At 46.6% G+C, this 18,272-nt stretch overlaps 1 protein-coding gene across 2 annotated transcripts in view; it reads right to left on the bottom strand.

Moving 5' to 3' along the window:
* LOC114640748 (nesprin-2-like) overlaps window positions 1-18,272 on the bottom strand; it is a 154,360-nt gene that overhangs the window by 18,059 nt on the left and 118,029 nt on the right. For both annotated transcript variants that reach the window (XM_028789805.1, XM_028789814.1), the window contains 3 exons: window positions 7,250-7,412; window positions 1,031-1,218; window positions 85-235 (listed from right to left, as the gene is read on the bottom strand). In XM_028789805.1, the coding sequence (XP_028645638.1) occupies window positions 85-235; window positions 1,031-1,218; window positions 7,250-7,412 (502 nt within the window). The remainder of the gene's footprint in view (window positions 1-84; window positions 236-1,030; window positions 1,219-7,249; window positions 7,413-18,272) is intronic.

Below are 18,272 nucleotides of genomic sequence, written 5' to 3'. Positions count from 1 at the left end.
CATCTGGCCATGCAAAGTCACTTAGCAGCTTCCGAGCTATAGCAGGCTTGGCTTGTAGTGGGGACCGAGGTGGGAAAGGCTCACCTCAAACCGCTTCAGCTCCTCTTTGGCGTTTGTATACAACACCTCGGAGGAATTTGGGCAGGCCGCTGTCTTCTCGGCAGACTTGAGCCAGTCCTCGAAGCGGGAATAGTCATCTAAAAACTTCTGCCACAGCCGCCAGGTCTCCTCGATTCTGCCAGGAGCAGAGGACAGGAAGTTAGCACAACTGCCCAATGTCCACTCTTAGCATCGTCTACCCATTTTGGAGTTTTAAGTGTCCCCTGACAGGGCCCATTTCCCAGTCTTTTACTGTGTAGGGAGACACTCTACCATTCCTTCCCAGGAAATAGCTAAGGATGTAGTTGCTTTTTGCCTAAATTCAATTCTTCTGAAAGACTCAGCACCTCAGAAATCCTGATTCCAGGGCTTGGGCAAGAGTTGGGGCTACCCGCCCATGGTTTCCTTGTTCACCCTACTAGGCCTTCTCTAGCAATTCTTAGTTTTTTTCTTTCTTTAAAGACTAGGACTCGAGCTGGAGAGATGGCTCAGTGGTTAAGAGCACTGACTGCTCTTCCAGAGGTCCTGAGTTCAATTCCCAGCAACCACATGGTGGCTCACAACCATCTGTAATGGGATCTGATGCCTTCTTCTGGTGTGTCTGAAGTTAGCAACAGTGTACTCATATACAATAAATAAATCTCTGGAAATAAAACAAACAAACAAAACAAAAAACAAAAAAAACAAAACTTGTCCTTTAAAAAAAAAAAGACTAGGACTCTTATGGCCCAAGCTGGCCCTGAACTCTCTATCCTTCTGCCTCTGCCTCCTAAGGGCTGAGATGACAAGTACACTGTGTTGGGATTTGAACTCAGAGCCTCATGTATGCAAGGCAGATACTCTCCCGACTGAGCTGCTTCTCGGTAGATGTCTAAGTGACCTGAACAGAGCACAGTTCCTGTGGCTGCGGCGCATGGGGAAGGCTGTTTACTTCATGCGCCGCTCCATTGACATGGCACAGATGTTCCTCCAGCGCCTGTCCAGGCTCCTGGTGGTCTGCTGGATCGAGTCACACTCCGTCTCATTGGCACAGGCGTCAGAGTCGTGCAGTAGGACGTCACAGATATTGAACACAGACTCCACTCCCGCACTGTGTTGTTCGATATCTCGCTGCAGATCCTACAGTTACAAGATAGCACAAAAGCACTTGAGGTTCGAGTAGTGGAGGGAGGGTTGGCGTCAAAGGATCCCTGCCCATCGTCCCCTCCCCACTCCTAAGCCGGGGGCACAGGTGTCTGGGGATTCTAGCAGACGGAGCCTGTTACCTTCATGTAGCCCTGTGCTACAGACGCCTGGCCAACCTACATCTACTGGCAACTGCGCAATTATGCTAGCGTACTGAATTAGTATACTGGGAAGGGTGGGGGTGCCCACCATACGCTGACAGATGGCACTGCTGGCTGGGATGCTATTGCCTATCAGCTTTGGGTATACACAGGGCTTAATCCAAACCATCCAATTCCAGAGGTCCCCAGTAACGACTCGTCATCCCTGCCCCAGCTAAGTGCTAGAATGACAGGCATGTGCCAAGAGACCCAGTCTGGAAATTTTCTTTAAAAATAAACATAGCTTTTTCATTATCAAGAGACTCCTCCTCTCCCTGTGTACTGTAGGTGAGGGTGGGCTAGGGGGAGGGGAGGGGGGAGAAAGAAAGAGAGAGAGAGAGAGAGAGAGAGAGAGAGAGAGAGAGAGAGTTGAAAAGTCTTCCCTATCATCCGGATTCTGTGATAAGTAGTGTGAGGCTGACCCATGAGTCCTGGTGTCTAAATCACACCACGAAGGAGCAAACACAAAGTTCAATTCTATTTTGATTATTTTATTAATATGTCTGTTTCCGAAAATTTACATTTTACACAAACCACTGTTAAGTACACTAAGGCTATAAATCAGAACACAAGAATATTATTTCATTAACAGTAGCCGCTGTTCATAGTAAGGCAGTCAGGGCCATTCTAGGTCACTTGAATACTCCTACTTTGTGACTACTGCATGGGCCTAGTATTTCTTACATCTCTTCTGATAAATGTAAGCCCGGGCATTCTGTGTTCAGGTAGCAATGAGAACAAATGCTCACACCCATTCTCGCTCGATTCTCCGCCAGGCAGTCCCTGCCTCAGATCCAGAGTTGGGATACTACATATTTATATGCAGAAATGCTCTCCTGCTTGGCCCTGGGAGGCAAGAGCAGGAAATTATGGAATCAGGGAGAAGGCCTACAGTACTACAGGGACGGGGCTCTCTGCATTCTTACTGGTTCACAGGATGGTCTCTAGGTTTTAGATACTCACTGGCTTTGATGCATCTTCTCTTTAGCTACAAAAGCAATAAATCAGCACTCCAAAGAGCGGAACAGAATCAGTGTAGGCAAACTTTTCATTGAAAACGTCCAGGATGCCATTTGGGTCTAGCTAGCTAGGATAGTTTGGAAAGGTGCAGAGAAATTCTAGTCTGTGTAATCATGAATGCGATATACTTTAAGAATCATTTCAATGGTCTTACATCATCATTAATTTTAATATCTAACTAAAAAATATGTATATGGGTGTCTAAGCTATATGTCCCGTGTATATGTACTTCATGTGCGCCTGTTGCCTGTGGAAGAGGGAAGTCGATCCCTCGAACTGGAGTTACATAGGGTCTTAAGCTGCCACATGGGTTCTGAGATTCGTACCCGGGTCCTTTGGAAGAGCAGCCAGTGTTCTTAGCCACAGAGCCATCTCTCCAGCACCTCTCTTACACTCTTAATCCAGCTTGTGCTGAATAAAATGGCTAAAGAGGAACAGACTAAGTAGGGCAAGTGTTAGGAACCAATGGGCCCTGAAATACATTATTAAAAGACCACCTCCATTTGGGTTTTTAAAAAGGTCCAAGGTTTTAACAACAACCTTCATCTAAAGATTCCATATCTTCTTTCAAACATTATAGGAGAGCTGAGGGGTGCTATAGTATGAACTAGGTACCTTGTACAATATAAAAGAAAGTGGACTGTATCTTAAAGTGTAATCCACATACGTGCTGGACCAGTGACATTTTGCAAAATCACCATCACCATCATCACCATCACCATCACCATCACCATTACCATCATCACCATCATCATGATGTCAGTAATACCCACCAGGGCACAAGTCTTACGTATTACATTTCAGAAACTGTCTGAACTCTGAGAAACAGCATAAACCAACAAGAAAGCCTTTCCTCCATCAAAAGGAGTTCGTGACAGGACTCAATTATCTGAGTTCAAATGCAAATGTCTGATATGTGACCCTAAAGGGTTGAGACCCACAGGTTGAGAACCATTGGCCCGAACTCTTCTTCCACCACCTCCCCAAGGTGGTTACAGTAAGAGGCCTGAGGGACAGCAGGGACCGAAACCACTTTAACACTAAGGACTTCTGAGAAAGACAGGATTAAGTGATCCCAACTTTTTTAGGTCTTATTTTGGGAAGTGATCGATCAAACAACTTCGGGCAATTATCTGTGATTAAAACATGAGAAAAGTTTTGAGAAATGGCTTCTCTATACTTCTTGTCTCCAGTGTTTCAGAAAGACTGGACTCAGTGTAACAGATGCACAGCAACACTCATTTCAGTAAAACCACTAACAGTTGCCTTAGTGTAGTAGGTAGAGTAAGACCTTTTCTGTCCTCAAGAATGTCCAGATCCTGCGGCTGGAGAGATGGCTTAGCGGTTAAGAGCACTGACTGCTCTTCTAGAGGTCCTGAGTTCAAATCCCAGCAACCACATGGTGGCTCACAACCATCCGTAATGAGATTCAATGACCTCTTCTGGTGTGTCCGAAGACAGCTACAGTGTACTCATAAATAAAATAAATAAATCTTAAAAAAAAAAGAACGATGTTAGGTTACATGGTATGATGGTTTGAATGAGAACGGCCACCATAGGCTCATATATTCAATTACATACGTAGTCACCAGGGTCTGGCATTATTTGAAAGGATTAGAAAGATCAGGAGGTGTGGCCTCATCAGAGGAGTGTGTCACTAGGGGTGGGCTGTTTTTATCTACTAGGATTTAGCTCTAGGCTACCTCTCCAGTACCATACCTTCCTACCACCATGTTCTCTGCTAAGCATCTTAATTAAAGCATCCCCAATTAAATGTTCTTTTTTTTTTTTTTTTAAATAAGAGCTGCCTTGGTCACGGAATCTCTTCACAGTAACAGAACAGTGACTAAGGTACATGGTAAAGGAGACTGACTATTTTACAATAGCCAACCATGTGACCTTAGAGTATGAACATTCTCCTGAATATCTGGGTGAGGCCAGTATAATACCCACTCAAGAGTGGATGAGTTATTGAAAGGACATACCCAAGGAGAATGGTCCATGGAAACAAAGACTGCACCCCAGATCAGTGGTTCTCAACCTGTGGGTCGTGACCCCTTGGGGGGGTGTGTGTCTCTCAGATATTTATATTACAATTCATAACAGTAGCAAAATTACAGTTATAAAGTAGCAACAAAATAACTTTATGGTGGGGGGGGTCACCGCAACATGAGGAACTGTATTAAAGGGTCTGAGCAAGCCGGGCGGTGGTGGCGCACGCCTTTAATCCCAGCACTTGGGAGACAGAGACAGGTGGATTTCTGAGTTCGAGGCCAGCCTGGTCTACAGAGTGAGTTCCAGGACAGCCAGGGCTACACAGAGAAACCCTGTCTCGAAAAAAAACCAAAAAAGGGTCTGAGCATTAGGAAGGTTGAAAACCACTGTTCTACAGCCTCCAGAAAAGGCAGCGGCCTCCTTGATGCCTTTATAGAACTATGAGATAACAAATCATAAAGGACAAAAATTCTCCTTGTGGTGACCTTAAACTCTATGAAGGCCAGATTGAAATCACATACCACTTCAGCATGGGGACAAAGGAGGCCGAGAGAGCAGCAGGTTCAGATTTGATGAGGAGTAAACTCTCTGCCATTTAGTGTTTTGTCCCACTTTGGATCTATGAAACTTGAAGACAGTTTTCAGGGCCAGCCAAATTCAGCCTCATTCTTTTTTTTCGAGACAGGGTTTCTCTGTGTAGCCCTGGCTGTCCTGGAACTCACTCTGTAGACCAGGCTAGCCTCGAACTCTCGAACTCAGGAATCCGCCTGCCTCTGCCTCCCAAGTGCTGGGATTAAAGGCGTGCGCCACCACCGCCCGGCTCAGCCTCATTCTTTAAGAGTAAAGATATTGCCAGCATCCATATTCACTTGAATTAATCCACCATCCAGTGCACAGGTATTTACAAGGCCTTGTCTATTGAGAGACTGCCCTAAGAAATTCATGCTAGAAAGTCAAATTAGCAAATAAAGCTGAATGGTCGCGCCGCTGTGACTCCACTGAGTCGCACGTTCAGATCTCTACAATGCCCTCTGAAATTACACAATGCTCAGGGCTGTCTTTTATCCACCCAAGCGAAGACAGGATCTTGAGCAGCGGTTCTCGACCTTCCTAATGCTGTGAGCCTTTAATACAGTTCTTCACGTTACGGTGTCCTCCCAATCATACAACTATTTTTATTGCTACTTCACAACTGTGATTTTGCTACTGTTATGAATCACAGTGTAAATATCTGATATTAAATATAGGATGCCTAATATCCCTGTGACCCCTGTGAAAGAGTCATTTGACCCCCAAAGGGGTCTTGACCTACAGGTTGAGAAAAACTGATCTAGATAATCTCAATAAAAAGAGACGTTTAGCTGGGTGCACGGGTGCATGTTTCAGTCCTAGCCCCAGGGAAGTAGAAGGAGATGGATCTTTGTGAGCTGGAGGTCAGCTTAGTTAGTCTACATAGTGAGTTCCAGGTCAGGTACTTATACAGTGAGATTTGTCTAGAAAAAAAAAAGAAGGGATTCAATGCCTCTGATCTTTTTTACACCTATGCTCATCATGAGCACATAGTAATACATGATTAAAATAATAAAAAAATAAACCTTTATAAGTGGCTTCAGGTGCATTTTTTACAAAAAAAAAAGTTTTAAAGGTCAAATATTTATTCCATTTAAGGTCCCCCAAAATGTTACTTTTTTTTTTTCTTTTGGTTTTTCAAGACAGGGTTTCTCTGTGTGGCCCTGGCTGTCCTGGAACTCACTTTGTAGACCAGGCTGGCCTCGAACTCACAAATCCACCTGCCTCTGCCTCCCAAGTGCTGGGATTAAAATGTTACTTTTAGATCAATAAAAGGTCAGGTAGTAGTGGCACATACTTTTAATTCCAGCACTCAGGCAGAGGCAGGTGGATCTCTGTGAGTTTGAAGCCAGCCTCGGTCTACATAGTGAATTCTAGGACAGTCAGGACTACACAACACAGAGAAACCTTGTCTTGAAAAGCAAACAAAGCAATTAAACCAATAAAAGGATAGACCTGACTCAAGATAATTTATCATTAAAGGGTGTCTTCTGAGAAAAGCATCATGGCACCCACCTATAAATCCCAGCACACAGGAAGTAGTAGAAGCGACACAAGTTCAAGGTCTCCCTCAGCTATATAGCTAGTTTGAGGACAGCCTGGGTAAAATGAGATCTACCTCTCTCCCTCTCCCTCCCTCCCTCCCTCCCTCCCTCCCTCCCTCCCTCCCTCCCTCCCTCTCTCCCTCCCTCCCTCCCTCCAAGGTACATGTGACAAACACACACACACACACACACACACACAAATAAAACTGGGGTATTCCCTCCCTTCTGGTCTTGATTGAGCACTTGCCTAACATACGAAAGACACTGACTGGGTTGCATCCCAGGAGACCAGGAGAGAGGGACAGGTTTGAGGCTACCTGGATCTCTAGAGGCTACTTTTCGGAGGTGGTTCTCAGGTGTATCAAGTTGATGTCAGTACAATAAGGCGGAAGGCTGAGAGTTTCAAGTCAGTCTGGGTTATATCTCAATCCAAAAGAGAAAATACACCCCTAACTCATTCCCTTTCACAGGGAATGACCCCACTGACCATCAAAGTTAAGGCTTGCATCCTCAGCATCACTTGAACTATTTCCAGAAGGGCTATGTAAAAGGGAAGGGGCATTCAGAGATGGATGCCTCTTTCCTCTGGCAAAAACGAAGGCATGCGCATGCTGGCTGGCAAGGCCGATGAGGGCAGGCCTGTCTTGGCCTCCCATGGTGGCACCCTCCCTCCCAGCACTCCTTCCTGTTACTTACCTGCTGCTCGGCAAGCCTCTTCTGGATCTCCTGGTTATCACAGACGTCGTAGACAACGGGTTTGGAGAGCTCAGACTCGATTCGAGCCAGCCAGGTGCGAAGGTTGCTCATGTTTTTGTCCAGCTGCTGAATGAAAGCGAATGTCTCCTTCAGCTTCTTCACCCTAAATGCAGTGGAGGAGAGAAGCAGTCATTAGCGGTGAGAAGCATGGGCGAGTACGGATGCTGGTGAACGGGAGAGCGCGTGCATTGCTTTAATTCTCAGCGGGAACAGCTCACGCGTCCTGGTCCGCATGATTTTTCACAGTGACTCAGACAAGCCAAAAGTCCTGACAAAGCCACATGAACTCCTCCTAACACCCTGACTAGCTTCCTGGGGCTCCATACTGAAGATAAGAGGCCATTTTCCTCTCTCCAAAATACCTCTTCTGGATACTTTAGCCCAGTTCCTGTCACTGATGTGCCCGAGACAATGGCAGTCAGTGGTCTTCCCTGGAAGGCTAACGATGTCTCCTACCCGGTTCATTCGGCACTTATTTGGCTCATGATTCCCTTCATGGACTCTGAACAAGGACAGAACACACAGCAACCCAGGATGGAACACACAGCAACCCTGCCCCTTCAGTGTGAGGGCTCGTGCGACGTTGAGTCTGCCTTGTGGGCTTGTTATGGGGCATCTCTGAGTCAGAAGGAAAATACTACTCACGTACAGTTCTGCTTGCTGTCTCTCTGACAACCTCAGGTCCCTTCCAGCGTGATGTGGCCTGCTGGAGGTTTGAGAGGACAAATGCAGCTTGTGCTCACTGGCATTTCATGTTAACACTTGCAAGGGCAATTTTGAGCCACTGAAGCAAAACCTGTCTTTGTTGATCTGAGACAGGGTCTCACTAAACAGCCTGCACTGGCCCAAAACTCACAGATCCTCCTGCCTCTGCCTCCTGAATGCTGGGATCACAGGTGTGAACCACCTCACCTGGCTAGCCATGATTCTCCACACAGAGGCTGAAGTGAAATGCTTCAATCAGCAGCTTTCCTGAGAGTCCTAAAGTAGGAAGAGTGACGCTTGCACTGTTGATCTTAGGGACTGAGGTTATCCCAGAGATCTGAAGTAATAGTTACAGTTCAAAGTCCCTACTTACCAATCCCCAGTAGCAGAACTGCATCCCCAGCCGACAGCAACAGAAAGAGAAACTGAGATGCTAGCCTCAACTCACAGGAAGCACACGGTCTGCTGCACCTCCACCAAGGCTTGTTTAACCAAACAACTTCCTCTGGCCTCTGTGCCTTCCTACTCACCACCTTTGGTTCCATTTCTGAAGACAAGTCTGATTCATGCTCAGAACCTTTCAACAGTCCGCTCTCTACCCTGACAAACCAGTTTAATCTCATAATCTGTTTAACACCTTGAGCAATTTTCGTGACCTCTTTGGCCTCTCATTGAAAGTCTTCCCCTCTTCCTTGGAAACACTTCTTCCATAACCGCCCCCACACAACCTCCACACTAGGGCAAGCTAACAGCACTGTGGGAGACACTCCCCACTCTCCAGAAAAGAAAGGCAGCTAGGCAGTACCTCCCTCAAGGCTGTGCACTGACTGTAAACAAATATTCGTTAAATGAATAAACATGTCCAGTCACTCCCCCGTAGTAGGCTGTTTTATTTTCAGATAGGGTCTTTGGTAGCTCAGGCAAACTTTGATACTACCGGGTTGCAAAGGTTACTCTTGAACTTCTGATCCTCCTGCTTTTACCTTTTTATATTGGGACTAGATCCATACAGGACCGTTCTGGCTTATATAGAGCTGAGAATGGAATCCAGGGCTTAGTTCATGCTAGGCAAGCTACGGTTCCCTACCTCCAGGCTATAGTTTAAGTGGGCCAAAGAGTGTGTTTATATCTCTCAGTCAACCAAGACATCCCTAGAGACAGCCTTCTAGTTCTGTCTCTGTTAGCAGTGACTGTATGAATTTGGGAGAGCCCTTTTATCTCAGCACCGCTACCTGTAAGCCTCTGAGGTCTCCCAAACCTCAGCAGTAAGAGTGATGGGAGCAGACCAAGGTTACAGTCTCATCCACAACCCGTCTACAAGGTCTACAGCCCTGCAAGATCTTTTTTTTTAAAAAAAGATTTATTTATTATATGTAAGTACACTGTAGCTGTCTTCAGACACCCATATGAGGGCATCAGATCTCATTGTAGATGGTTGTGAGCCACCATGTGGTTGCTGGGATTTGAACTCATGACCTCTAGAAGAGCAGTCAGTGCTCTTAACCGCTGAGCCATGTCACCAGCCCCCCAAGTGTAGTTTTTTTTAAAAAGTATTTATTTATTTAATGTATGTGAGTACACTGTCCCTCTCTTCAGACACACCAGAAGAGGGCATCGGATCCCATTACAGATGGTTGTGAGCCACCCTGTGGTTGCTGGGAATTGAACTCAGGACCTCTGGAAGAGCAATTGGTACTCTTAACCACTGAGCCATCTCTTCAGCCCCCAAGTGTCTTTATTATTTATATAATTAGACCTCTTGCAGGTGACGTGGGACCAAGGTGTGACCAAGTAGCCACTGGAATATAATTCATGTTCAGCAGTGTAACTCTCCTCATGCTGAGGTCACGTGATGCTACGACTCCATATCTAGCTGGCTCTGGACTTCACAACGGTGTCTGCTGAGTGTCTTCCTCTCAGTAGCTCCACATGTGGGAAGGCTTGCAGGCAGGCTGTAAAGGCTTAGGGTTTGAGTTCTGGCTTCATTAACCTCATGTAGAGAATGGGGCTAACAGTGATACCCTCCTTCACTGGGTCTCCTGGGAGGTAGGAAGGAGGTGTGCATGACAGGCATCTGGGACACTCTCTGACGAGGACAAGTCCCAGGAATCCATGGGCACGATCAGTTTCAAGGAAGTATATTTTCCAAATTGTACTCTTGCAGCAGACAAAAAGTCTCCTTCAAAGCCACGCGATGATTTATTGAAAAGGCAGTAACAGAATCCGGGCGAGGCCTGGATACGGCTATAACCCAGATGGGGCTCTCATCTCCGAGGCTTAGCACCGTGCCCTTCTCACCCCACGTCACCACTCTGACTGCGCAAGGAGCCCACACAGCTATGAGGGGCTGCCCTAGGCCTGGCCATGGCCACTTCCTGTGGGTAGACACCAGTGTTCAGGCTCGGTTTTCATCTTCCTTCCTCCCTCCCGTTGCTCGTCTCTTGGCTCAGGATGGCTCACTATGCTTCCATCAAGCAACCCAGGCCACTTGAGAATCTCAGCTTTTTCTTATTTCAACAAGAGGTCTGGGGAGACCGCCTTCTATTCAGAGGGAGCTGCCACACAACAAAAAGCCTACGCAAAACGATTTACTTGCCTTTCCTGGGACTGTTGTATTCAAAATGGAGTGCTCCAGGGAGACCAGTGAGGGGATGGAAGTAAAACAGATGGAACCTCCCTAATCTAAACATTGTAATGTTCAAAATCTGAAACTTTTGAGGGCTGTCATCACATTACAGTGAAAGATTCCACATCAGATCTCATATGATTGCTATAGCCAGGAGGCACACTAACGACCTTAGCTATGTATATGAGAAATACCAGTGGATTCCCAAGAGGCCCCAATATGCAAATATCTCAGAATAGAAAAATAAATCCAAAGTATCTCTGTTCACAAGTGTTTGGTATAAAAGGATACTTAGCTGTACCAACCTTGTTGTGTGTAATCCATCCCTTTAAAATACCTTATTATACTTTGTAACTTATAAATACACCATAGTACTAAAGTGGACCATCTATGTAGCCTGCTAAGATTTATCTCATATGCTAGCATGTGTCAGCCTGCTCTGTCTCACATGCTAGTGACTCACTTTATCATCTCAATGAAGCTGGCACACTGGTGCCATGGCACTGTGACCGCTGTCATCCCTGATGTGGCACACAGGTGCTATGGTACTAGCACCACTGCTGTCCTCCCCATTGGACAGCTGAAGAAATGAAAGCTCATGGTTAAAGAACCAGCTCAGGCACCTGGACCATTAGCAGGGGTAGAATTCTAACGTCTGACAGTATGGCCTCTGTGGCTTGTCACATACCTTGCACACACAGGTGGACACAGATTGGGGGTAGAGGATGGGTTTTGCTGCTGTCGAGGAACACGATTCAGATACAGGAGTCAGTACTCCCCTTTGCTCACATTGGTGAACGGGAAGAGGCTCGAAGTTGCAGATATACTTGCCTAGGTTTCCCTTCCATGGTTTTCTTCCGATATACATTTAAGCATTTGCTTTGTTCTGGGTCCTGTGCACGTTGTGAGGATTCAGTAACTCAAAGCTGGGTTGTAAATCCTACAAAGCTTATGCCTCTGCAACTTAGGTATCGAGATACAGAATCAGAAGCACTTAGAAATACCCATTGGGGGAGGAAGCGACAGTCACCAGTTTGTCTTTTCCATCCAAAGGATGACAATGCCATATGTTAAAGACAAGAGGATAGCAGAGTACTTTACCCACGAAGCAACTTACTGTCCTCCTATGAGAAGCAGGCAACCTACTGATAACAGTAAGCTTAAAGGCCAAGGGGGGCAAGGGAAGGTAGAGGCAGAGGGGGAGGGGGTGGGGGAGGAAGAGGGAAGACAGGGGAGGGGGAGGGAGAGGGGAGAGAGAGCGACTGATTTGCCCAGTGAGTCTAACCTGCTCTCTGGTTAACCTCTGTCTGGAGACCTGACACCCTCACTGGAATCAGAATGTTTCTCCAGCAATCACCTGAGAATTTATCCCAAGAACAACCAACAAACTGTTGAAGTTTACACAGCTCTGCTGCTCACACTGTAACTCAACTGTCACCTTTCCTGGGCTGGGGAGCATGTGCCCTTTGCTGGTCCCAATGGCTGAACCCTACACATTAGGCCTCACCCATATGGCTCTCAAAACACTCAGATCTTCAGTTAGCATCAGGAAACCAGGAAACCTAGTCAAAGGCCAGCCTGTTGGCACGGCGAGGCATGACATCGGCCATGAGGCAGTTTATGTGGTTCCCACCTCTTGCCCATGCTCATCCAGGTAATATTTCACATGTGTTACACCTCTGAACATATGATATACACCCAGAAGAAAAGAAGCCAGGTCTCCTGAGCTGAATTCCAGGGCTGATGACCAAAACAGTCATTGTTAGGTGCAAAAAAAAAAAAAAAAAAAAAAAAAAAAGCCATCCATCCCAAAAGACATTTTTTTTCTATGAAACCAAACAAAATTAGGATCATGCCTACCTAAGAGCAGGTATAGAATAAAAGAATTCTATTACAGGAATTATGGGTAGAGATACAGGGCATGATCAAGGTGAATAAAAGTTTTTCTTTCATCTTAACTAGAAGTAGCTCAGAATATAATACCAAAGAACACAGCTCTCCTTCAAGAACATTTAAAATGAAGGTGAATTGTTAATCAGTGCATACAGCAAGCAGAAGTCTCACTACGTATATGACAGGCTTTAAATAGCAAAGGCTCATTTATCTGGAATAACCCATGTTCATGCACATGGAGAAATAAACCTTTCAGCCCTGTTCTAATGGTAAACAGTATACAGTATGCAAATTATAAAAGCTCAGGTAGGTGTAAGGTAAACGATGCCCCTGTCAATGTGGACAGCAGAACAAATTAGTAAGGAGAGAAGAAATGGTCAAAAGTATCTGAATCTGGACCCAGGAAATACTCAGACCAATAGGCAGCTGTCAGTTGCTGAACACCATGTACCAAGCTTGTACAATTTTATCCTTTTAAAGGGCTAAATATCTTCATAGTAAAATCATTAATTTCCATGCCCTGATTTGAGGGCACAGACAGTATAGTACATTTTGGAGCCAATTGCTTCTTTGAAGCATTTTTGACTCCGAGAGATTTCTAATTCCCACACAGCATAATCGCATCTCTGCCTGGCTTGTCAGAGGTAGGCTGCAGACGGACACCACAAGCATGCTGACGCCAGGAAAGAACCCATCCCCCGATGGCTGAGCACACACACTCCGCAGCCACCATCTCATCGGTGATCTCTATTGTAACCAAAACAAGTGAGCCAGACAGCAAGGCACACAGAGATTGCAGGGGCCACCTGGGTCACGGGTGCGGCAGCCGCTGAAATGGCACTTACTGTTTATGAGAAAAAACCATTCCTTAGGTTTCAGCGGACGCTCCAAGTTCCCGGCTGCACCTCCACCTCCTGGCCAGGCGGCCCCTCCCCCTGCCCAGCCTGCTCTCTTCATTCACTGGCTCAGCATCTTCCAACCGGGCCCTCCCCAAGGCTCCTCATCGGCCGTGGCGGCGGCACCACCCCGGTAGGCTCCTGGGCACAGAGCGATGCCAGCGAGAAAGGAAGACACCTTTTCTATGCTCCGCAATTTTTAATCTGTTTTCCCCCTTGCAATAAAGAAACCATCTCTCTCCAGCTCTATGCTCACACACACACAGCCTTTGTTCTGACGCTACAGGATTGCAAGGCTGAGGGGAGAAAGTCCCTGCGTTATCTTGGCACCGTGTTATTTATGAAGTGCTATAAAGCCAGGGAGGAAACATTTAGATTGGGAACATGGGGGAAAGGAGATTTCTGGTTTATAATTTCTCTGTGTCACGTTTACAAGCAGCAGTGAAACCTGAAGCCTGAGCCATGGGGTGGGGGTTGGGGATGCCTTCCACTGGTCCTGAAGGAGACATTTCCCTAAGGAGCTTTCCTCTTAGAGTTGGAGTCCTGCCTGAGAGGGCCAGAGTTCATTTACACTATTCCACTGACTGTTGCGCAGGGAGGGACTCCACCTTGCAGTCCAAACGGGCTTCTATCTCAAGATAGAGGAGGAGATTTCAGCTTCTCCCTCGTGGGTTTTCCAAGATGTAGGAACATGGAAATCCTTCTTTCTCCTATGGCAGTGTCTTGGGCTTGTTTCTTTCCCTCTTTTGAGACTTGAGCTCCTGTGTTCCTAAAACCCACGACTTAGCCATTACTGTATTTCCCACCAGGGAGACAAAGTAAGCCTTCTCTACCAGTGGAACAAGGTATGCAGTCCCTAAAATGTGCTACCTGCTTTGCTTGTTGTCACAAGCTGGGCTGCTCCTGTGATCTCCTAAGTGGGAGACTCTGGTGCTATTCCCTGACCGAGCACATCTGGGCAGTTGCTTCCCATCTGTTGGCTGCTCTCCCCTTGGGGAAGCCCTAGACTCCCAGAAGACACTTCTGCTCCAGAGGTGGAATGGTTGGATAGACAGGAAGGAAAGTGGAACTGTGCAGGGCCACCTCCAGCTGGCCCTTCTCTATATCCAGTGACCTCCATAGCTTTCCTCGCACCTGTAGTGGCTGGAGAAAGACAGCTTCTGACTGGAAGCACTGTTTGGCCTCTCACAGTGACCTTGAGAAGTTACAGCTAGAAGGAGGGCCATGAAAAGGGTTAGCCCATTCTACGTGGGATGAAAAACATCCATATGGTTGTTAGGGTGAGAACTGCTGAACTTAGAGGACATTTCACTCACTATGAGTATACACGAGATGGACTTCTCACAACAGTAGGGGAAATGTGAAAAGTATGTTCAGTTTCTTCACTGTCTTTCCAGGGATGTGATACCTCTGAAAGCAAAAGAGCTATCCAGTGTCAACTGGAAGGGACTAGCCTTTGGTTACATGCTACTGTCTGAGCTGAAGTCTCTCCTTCATATGCTAGCATAGGACATTAAGCCCACTCATGATGGTACCATTGAGGAGGCACTAAAGTCAATAGTAGCATTTTCCTTAGAAACTGTAGATAAACGAAATGAAACTGATCACTAATGATCTTGTCGAAAGAGAGATTGGCAGTGTAAATCTTTCAAGGGAGCTCTTTCAGGGACTAGAAATGTCCATCGGATCATTCATCCACATTGCTAGACATAGTCTTTAAACATAGTCCCACCTTAGGGCCGAGGAGATGGCTCAGTTGGTAAAGTGTATCATACAAGCATGAATGAGGACCTGTGTTCAGATCTCCAGCACCTACATAAGAGCTGAGCAGGGTGTTAATCATACCAGTAACCGTAGCTTGAGGATGGGGTGTGGAGGCAAGAAGACAGGTGCTTGCAAGATCTCATTGGCTAGCCATTTAGCCAATCCACGAACTTGGGGCTCAGTGAGAGACTTTGCCTCAAAATATAAGGTGGAGCCAGGCAGTGGTGGCTCATGCCTTTAATCCCAGCACTTGGGAGGCAGAGGCAGGTGGATTTCTGAGTTCAAGGCCAGGCTGGTCTACAGAGTGAGTTCCAGGACAGCCAGGGCTACACAGAGAAACCTTGTCTCGAACGAACAAACAAACAAACAAACAAGGTGGAGATCTATCAAGGAAAGACACCTGATGTCTACCATGGGTTCCCTTCATCCCAGATCCTAGGAAACGGCTCAGCCAAGACATGTAATACACACACGTGTGCACACACAACTGACTAAACATGAAGACACAGGGTGACCCATGTTCACAGTTCCTGCTTCACACAACAGAAGATGCCAAAGCCTCCCCCGACTTTACTTCCAGTGAAATCTGGTTGGGAAGGCCCTCTCGGAGCCATGGTCCCTGCTGTCTGAACATGTTCACCTCTGTCCATCTCCCTGTTCTCATGCAACCCCACGTCCTCTTAGAGGACTGTACATATGGATGGCTCTGAAAACAAACGTCTAAGAACTCAGTTGCCCCTCCTGTATTAGGTTTTGCCAAGTCACTTTTTATATACAGCATCTAAGAAACGTAAGGAAGGGGAGCTGGTGACTGCGGCTAACGAAGCGTATTCTTCATTTAATCTCTTGAGTGAGCAAAGGAGTGTGTGACTAATATCCTTGTCATCGAGTCTGACTAGAGTCTAGACAACTACAGCCCAGGGCCTATGTAATCTTATGTGAAGGCATCTTGGGCCCCCCAGCCCTTGTCAAGGTTGTCTCAAGAGACCTATCCTGCAGCTTCTTTGCTTTAAGGATGTTGCTGAGGCTGAAGACTTCCTAAGTGGAGAAGACAGTGGTTCAAGGCTAAGCCCTCTCTTCCTGTTGTGGTTATCAGACATCCTCGCTGGATGCCATGGTGGCAGATGTGTATGGATGGGCCCTTGGCGGTCCACTGTCTCACCTGGATCTCAGCCTTCACAGGTGCCCTGCTAGGGAGGCAGGAAGCAGGGCTGGTGCATGGTCCTTCCTCATGGAGACTGAGGCTCAAGACTCATTCACAAATCTCTGATTTACTTCACCCCACTGCCCACGTGGTCTTCCAATCAAGAGTACCACACCTGGACACATGTCAGACCTGTGGCTGGAGCAGCCCTAGACATGGGACACCGGGGTAGGATACGATGCTTGCTGAAGCGTGAGAATGGTACCTGACATCAAGTCCTAGGTGTCAGAAAAATTTTCATATAGCGCCTTGGAAAGCCAGTGTCTCACAGGAGCCAGACGTATTCTGAAGATGCTCTGTGCAGTGAGACAGGCAGATAGACTCTAGCTCCTGCTGCAGCCCTGAGAAGAAGTTCTAGAGAGACCCCCTTCCCCTTCTCTGAGGTGCAGTTTCCCTCTCTGAAAATGAAGGCTCACAGTGACTGTGCAGTATTGTTTTCAAGAGCCAAACCTCCTGATGTGAAGAGCCTGGCACTGCTCCCCAACCTCCCCGCCAGGAGCCTTCCCGTCTGAAATGATCAGATGAAATGTAGCTTTAAGAAATCCATTTTGGGGGCTGGAGAGATGGCTCAGTGGTTAAGAACACTGACCGCTCTTCCAGAGGTCTTGAGTTCAATTCCAAGCAGCCACATGGTGGCTCACAACCATCTGTAATGAGATCTGATGCCCTCACATACATAAAATAAATAATCTTAAAAATGAAAGAAAGAAAAAAAAGAAAACCTGCTGCAATGTTGCAGTAATTAATTTGAAATTTGTTGAGAATAAACCCAGAGTAACAGTTCTCTTCTCTTCTCTCCTCCCCCTCCTCCCCTCCTCTCTCCTTCCCTCCCCTCCCCTCTTCTCTTCTCTTTCATTTTCTTTTCTTTTTAACCAGTGAACGAGACCTGGCTTTGTGGGTTTTAGAGTTCTGAACACCAGGGCAAACCTTCAACTTTAACTTAGGCTTACGGTAAAGATCTCACGGGGCTCTATTCATTGTGTGTTTCCAACTAGAATGATCTATGGTGGCAGGAGGATGGCAGCTGCCTGAGTTGAGATCCCGATTGCATTCTGAGTTGTCTCTATTAGTTGGGCAAGTTATTTAACATCAGCTCTCAGTTTCTCTTATCTATAAAATGGGATGATGATACCAACCTTCAAGAATTACATTAAAAATTAAGCGAGGGCTGGAGAGATGGCTCGGCAGGTAAAGGTAGTTCTTGCCAAATCTAATGACTTGAATTCTATCCCTGCCATCTATGTGATGTGAGGAGACTCCTCACACAGGTTGTCCGTGTACCTCCATACGTGTGACGCAGCAGTCATTTCTGTCTCTCCCCCATAAGTAATTGTACTACAAAGGTGACATGACATCATGCAAAGCATGAACTCAATTGGGAGCCAAGGTATCTGCTGCTGTCGCCAATCACTATGTCCAAGAAGGCTGATGCACTTTCAGCTGCTGTTTTATCTCTTTTTCTACCAAGGAACTGGCCAGAGATGGGCAATCAGTGAGATGCCAACAGCCTGCTAACGTCTGCACAGTGATCTAACTAAATATCGCATGTTACTGCCCCTTCAGAAAGTATAAGCTAGGTCTTACGCCTGAATGATCCATGAGTAGGTGTGATGTCATCATGCCCTTGATTAGCGTCAAGGACTCAAGCTGACTTAGAACCTAAAGAGGATGACAGCAAAGCCACAGTTTACCCAATGAAAAGGATCTTATTCTCGCCTGTCAGAATACGTATTCATTCAACAAACACATGCGACAATGTTCTCAGCCCTGGGAATGATTATTTAAAATTTAGTCTGTGGGGTGTGTGTGTGTGGTGGTGGGAGAGAGAGAGAGAGAGAGAGAGAGAGAGAGAGAGAGAGAGAGAGAGAGAGAGAG

The sequence above is a fragment of the Grammomys surdaster genome, unplaced genomic scaffold (genome assembly GCF_004785775.1).
Source record: "Grammomys surdaster isolate TR1022 unplaced genomic scaffold, NIH_TR_1.0 127, whole genome shotgun sequence".
NCBI lineage: Eukaryota > Metazoa > Chordata > Mammalia > Rodentia > Muridae > Grammomys > Grammomys surdaster.
The sequence above is the reverse complement of the archived record's forward strand: the minus strand, read 5'-3'. Positions and strand labels throughout refer to the sequence as shown.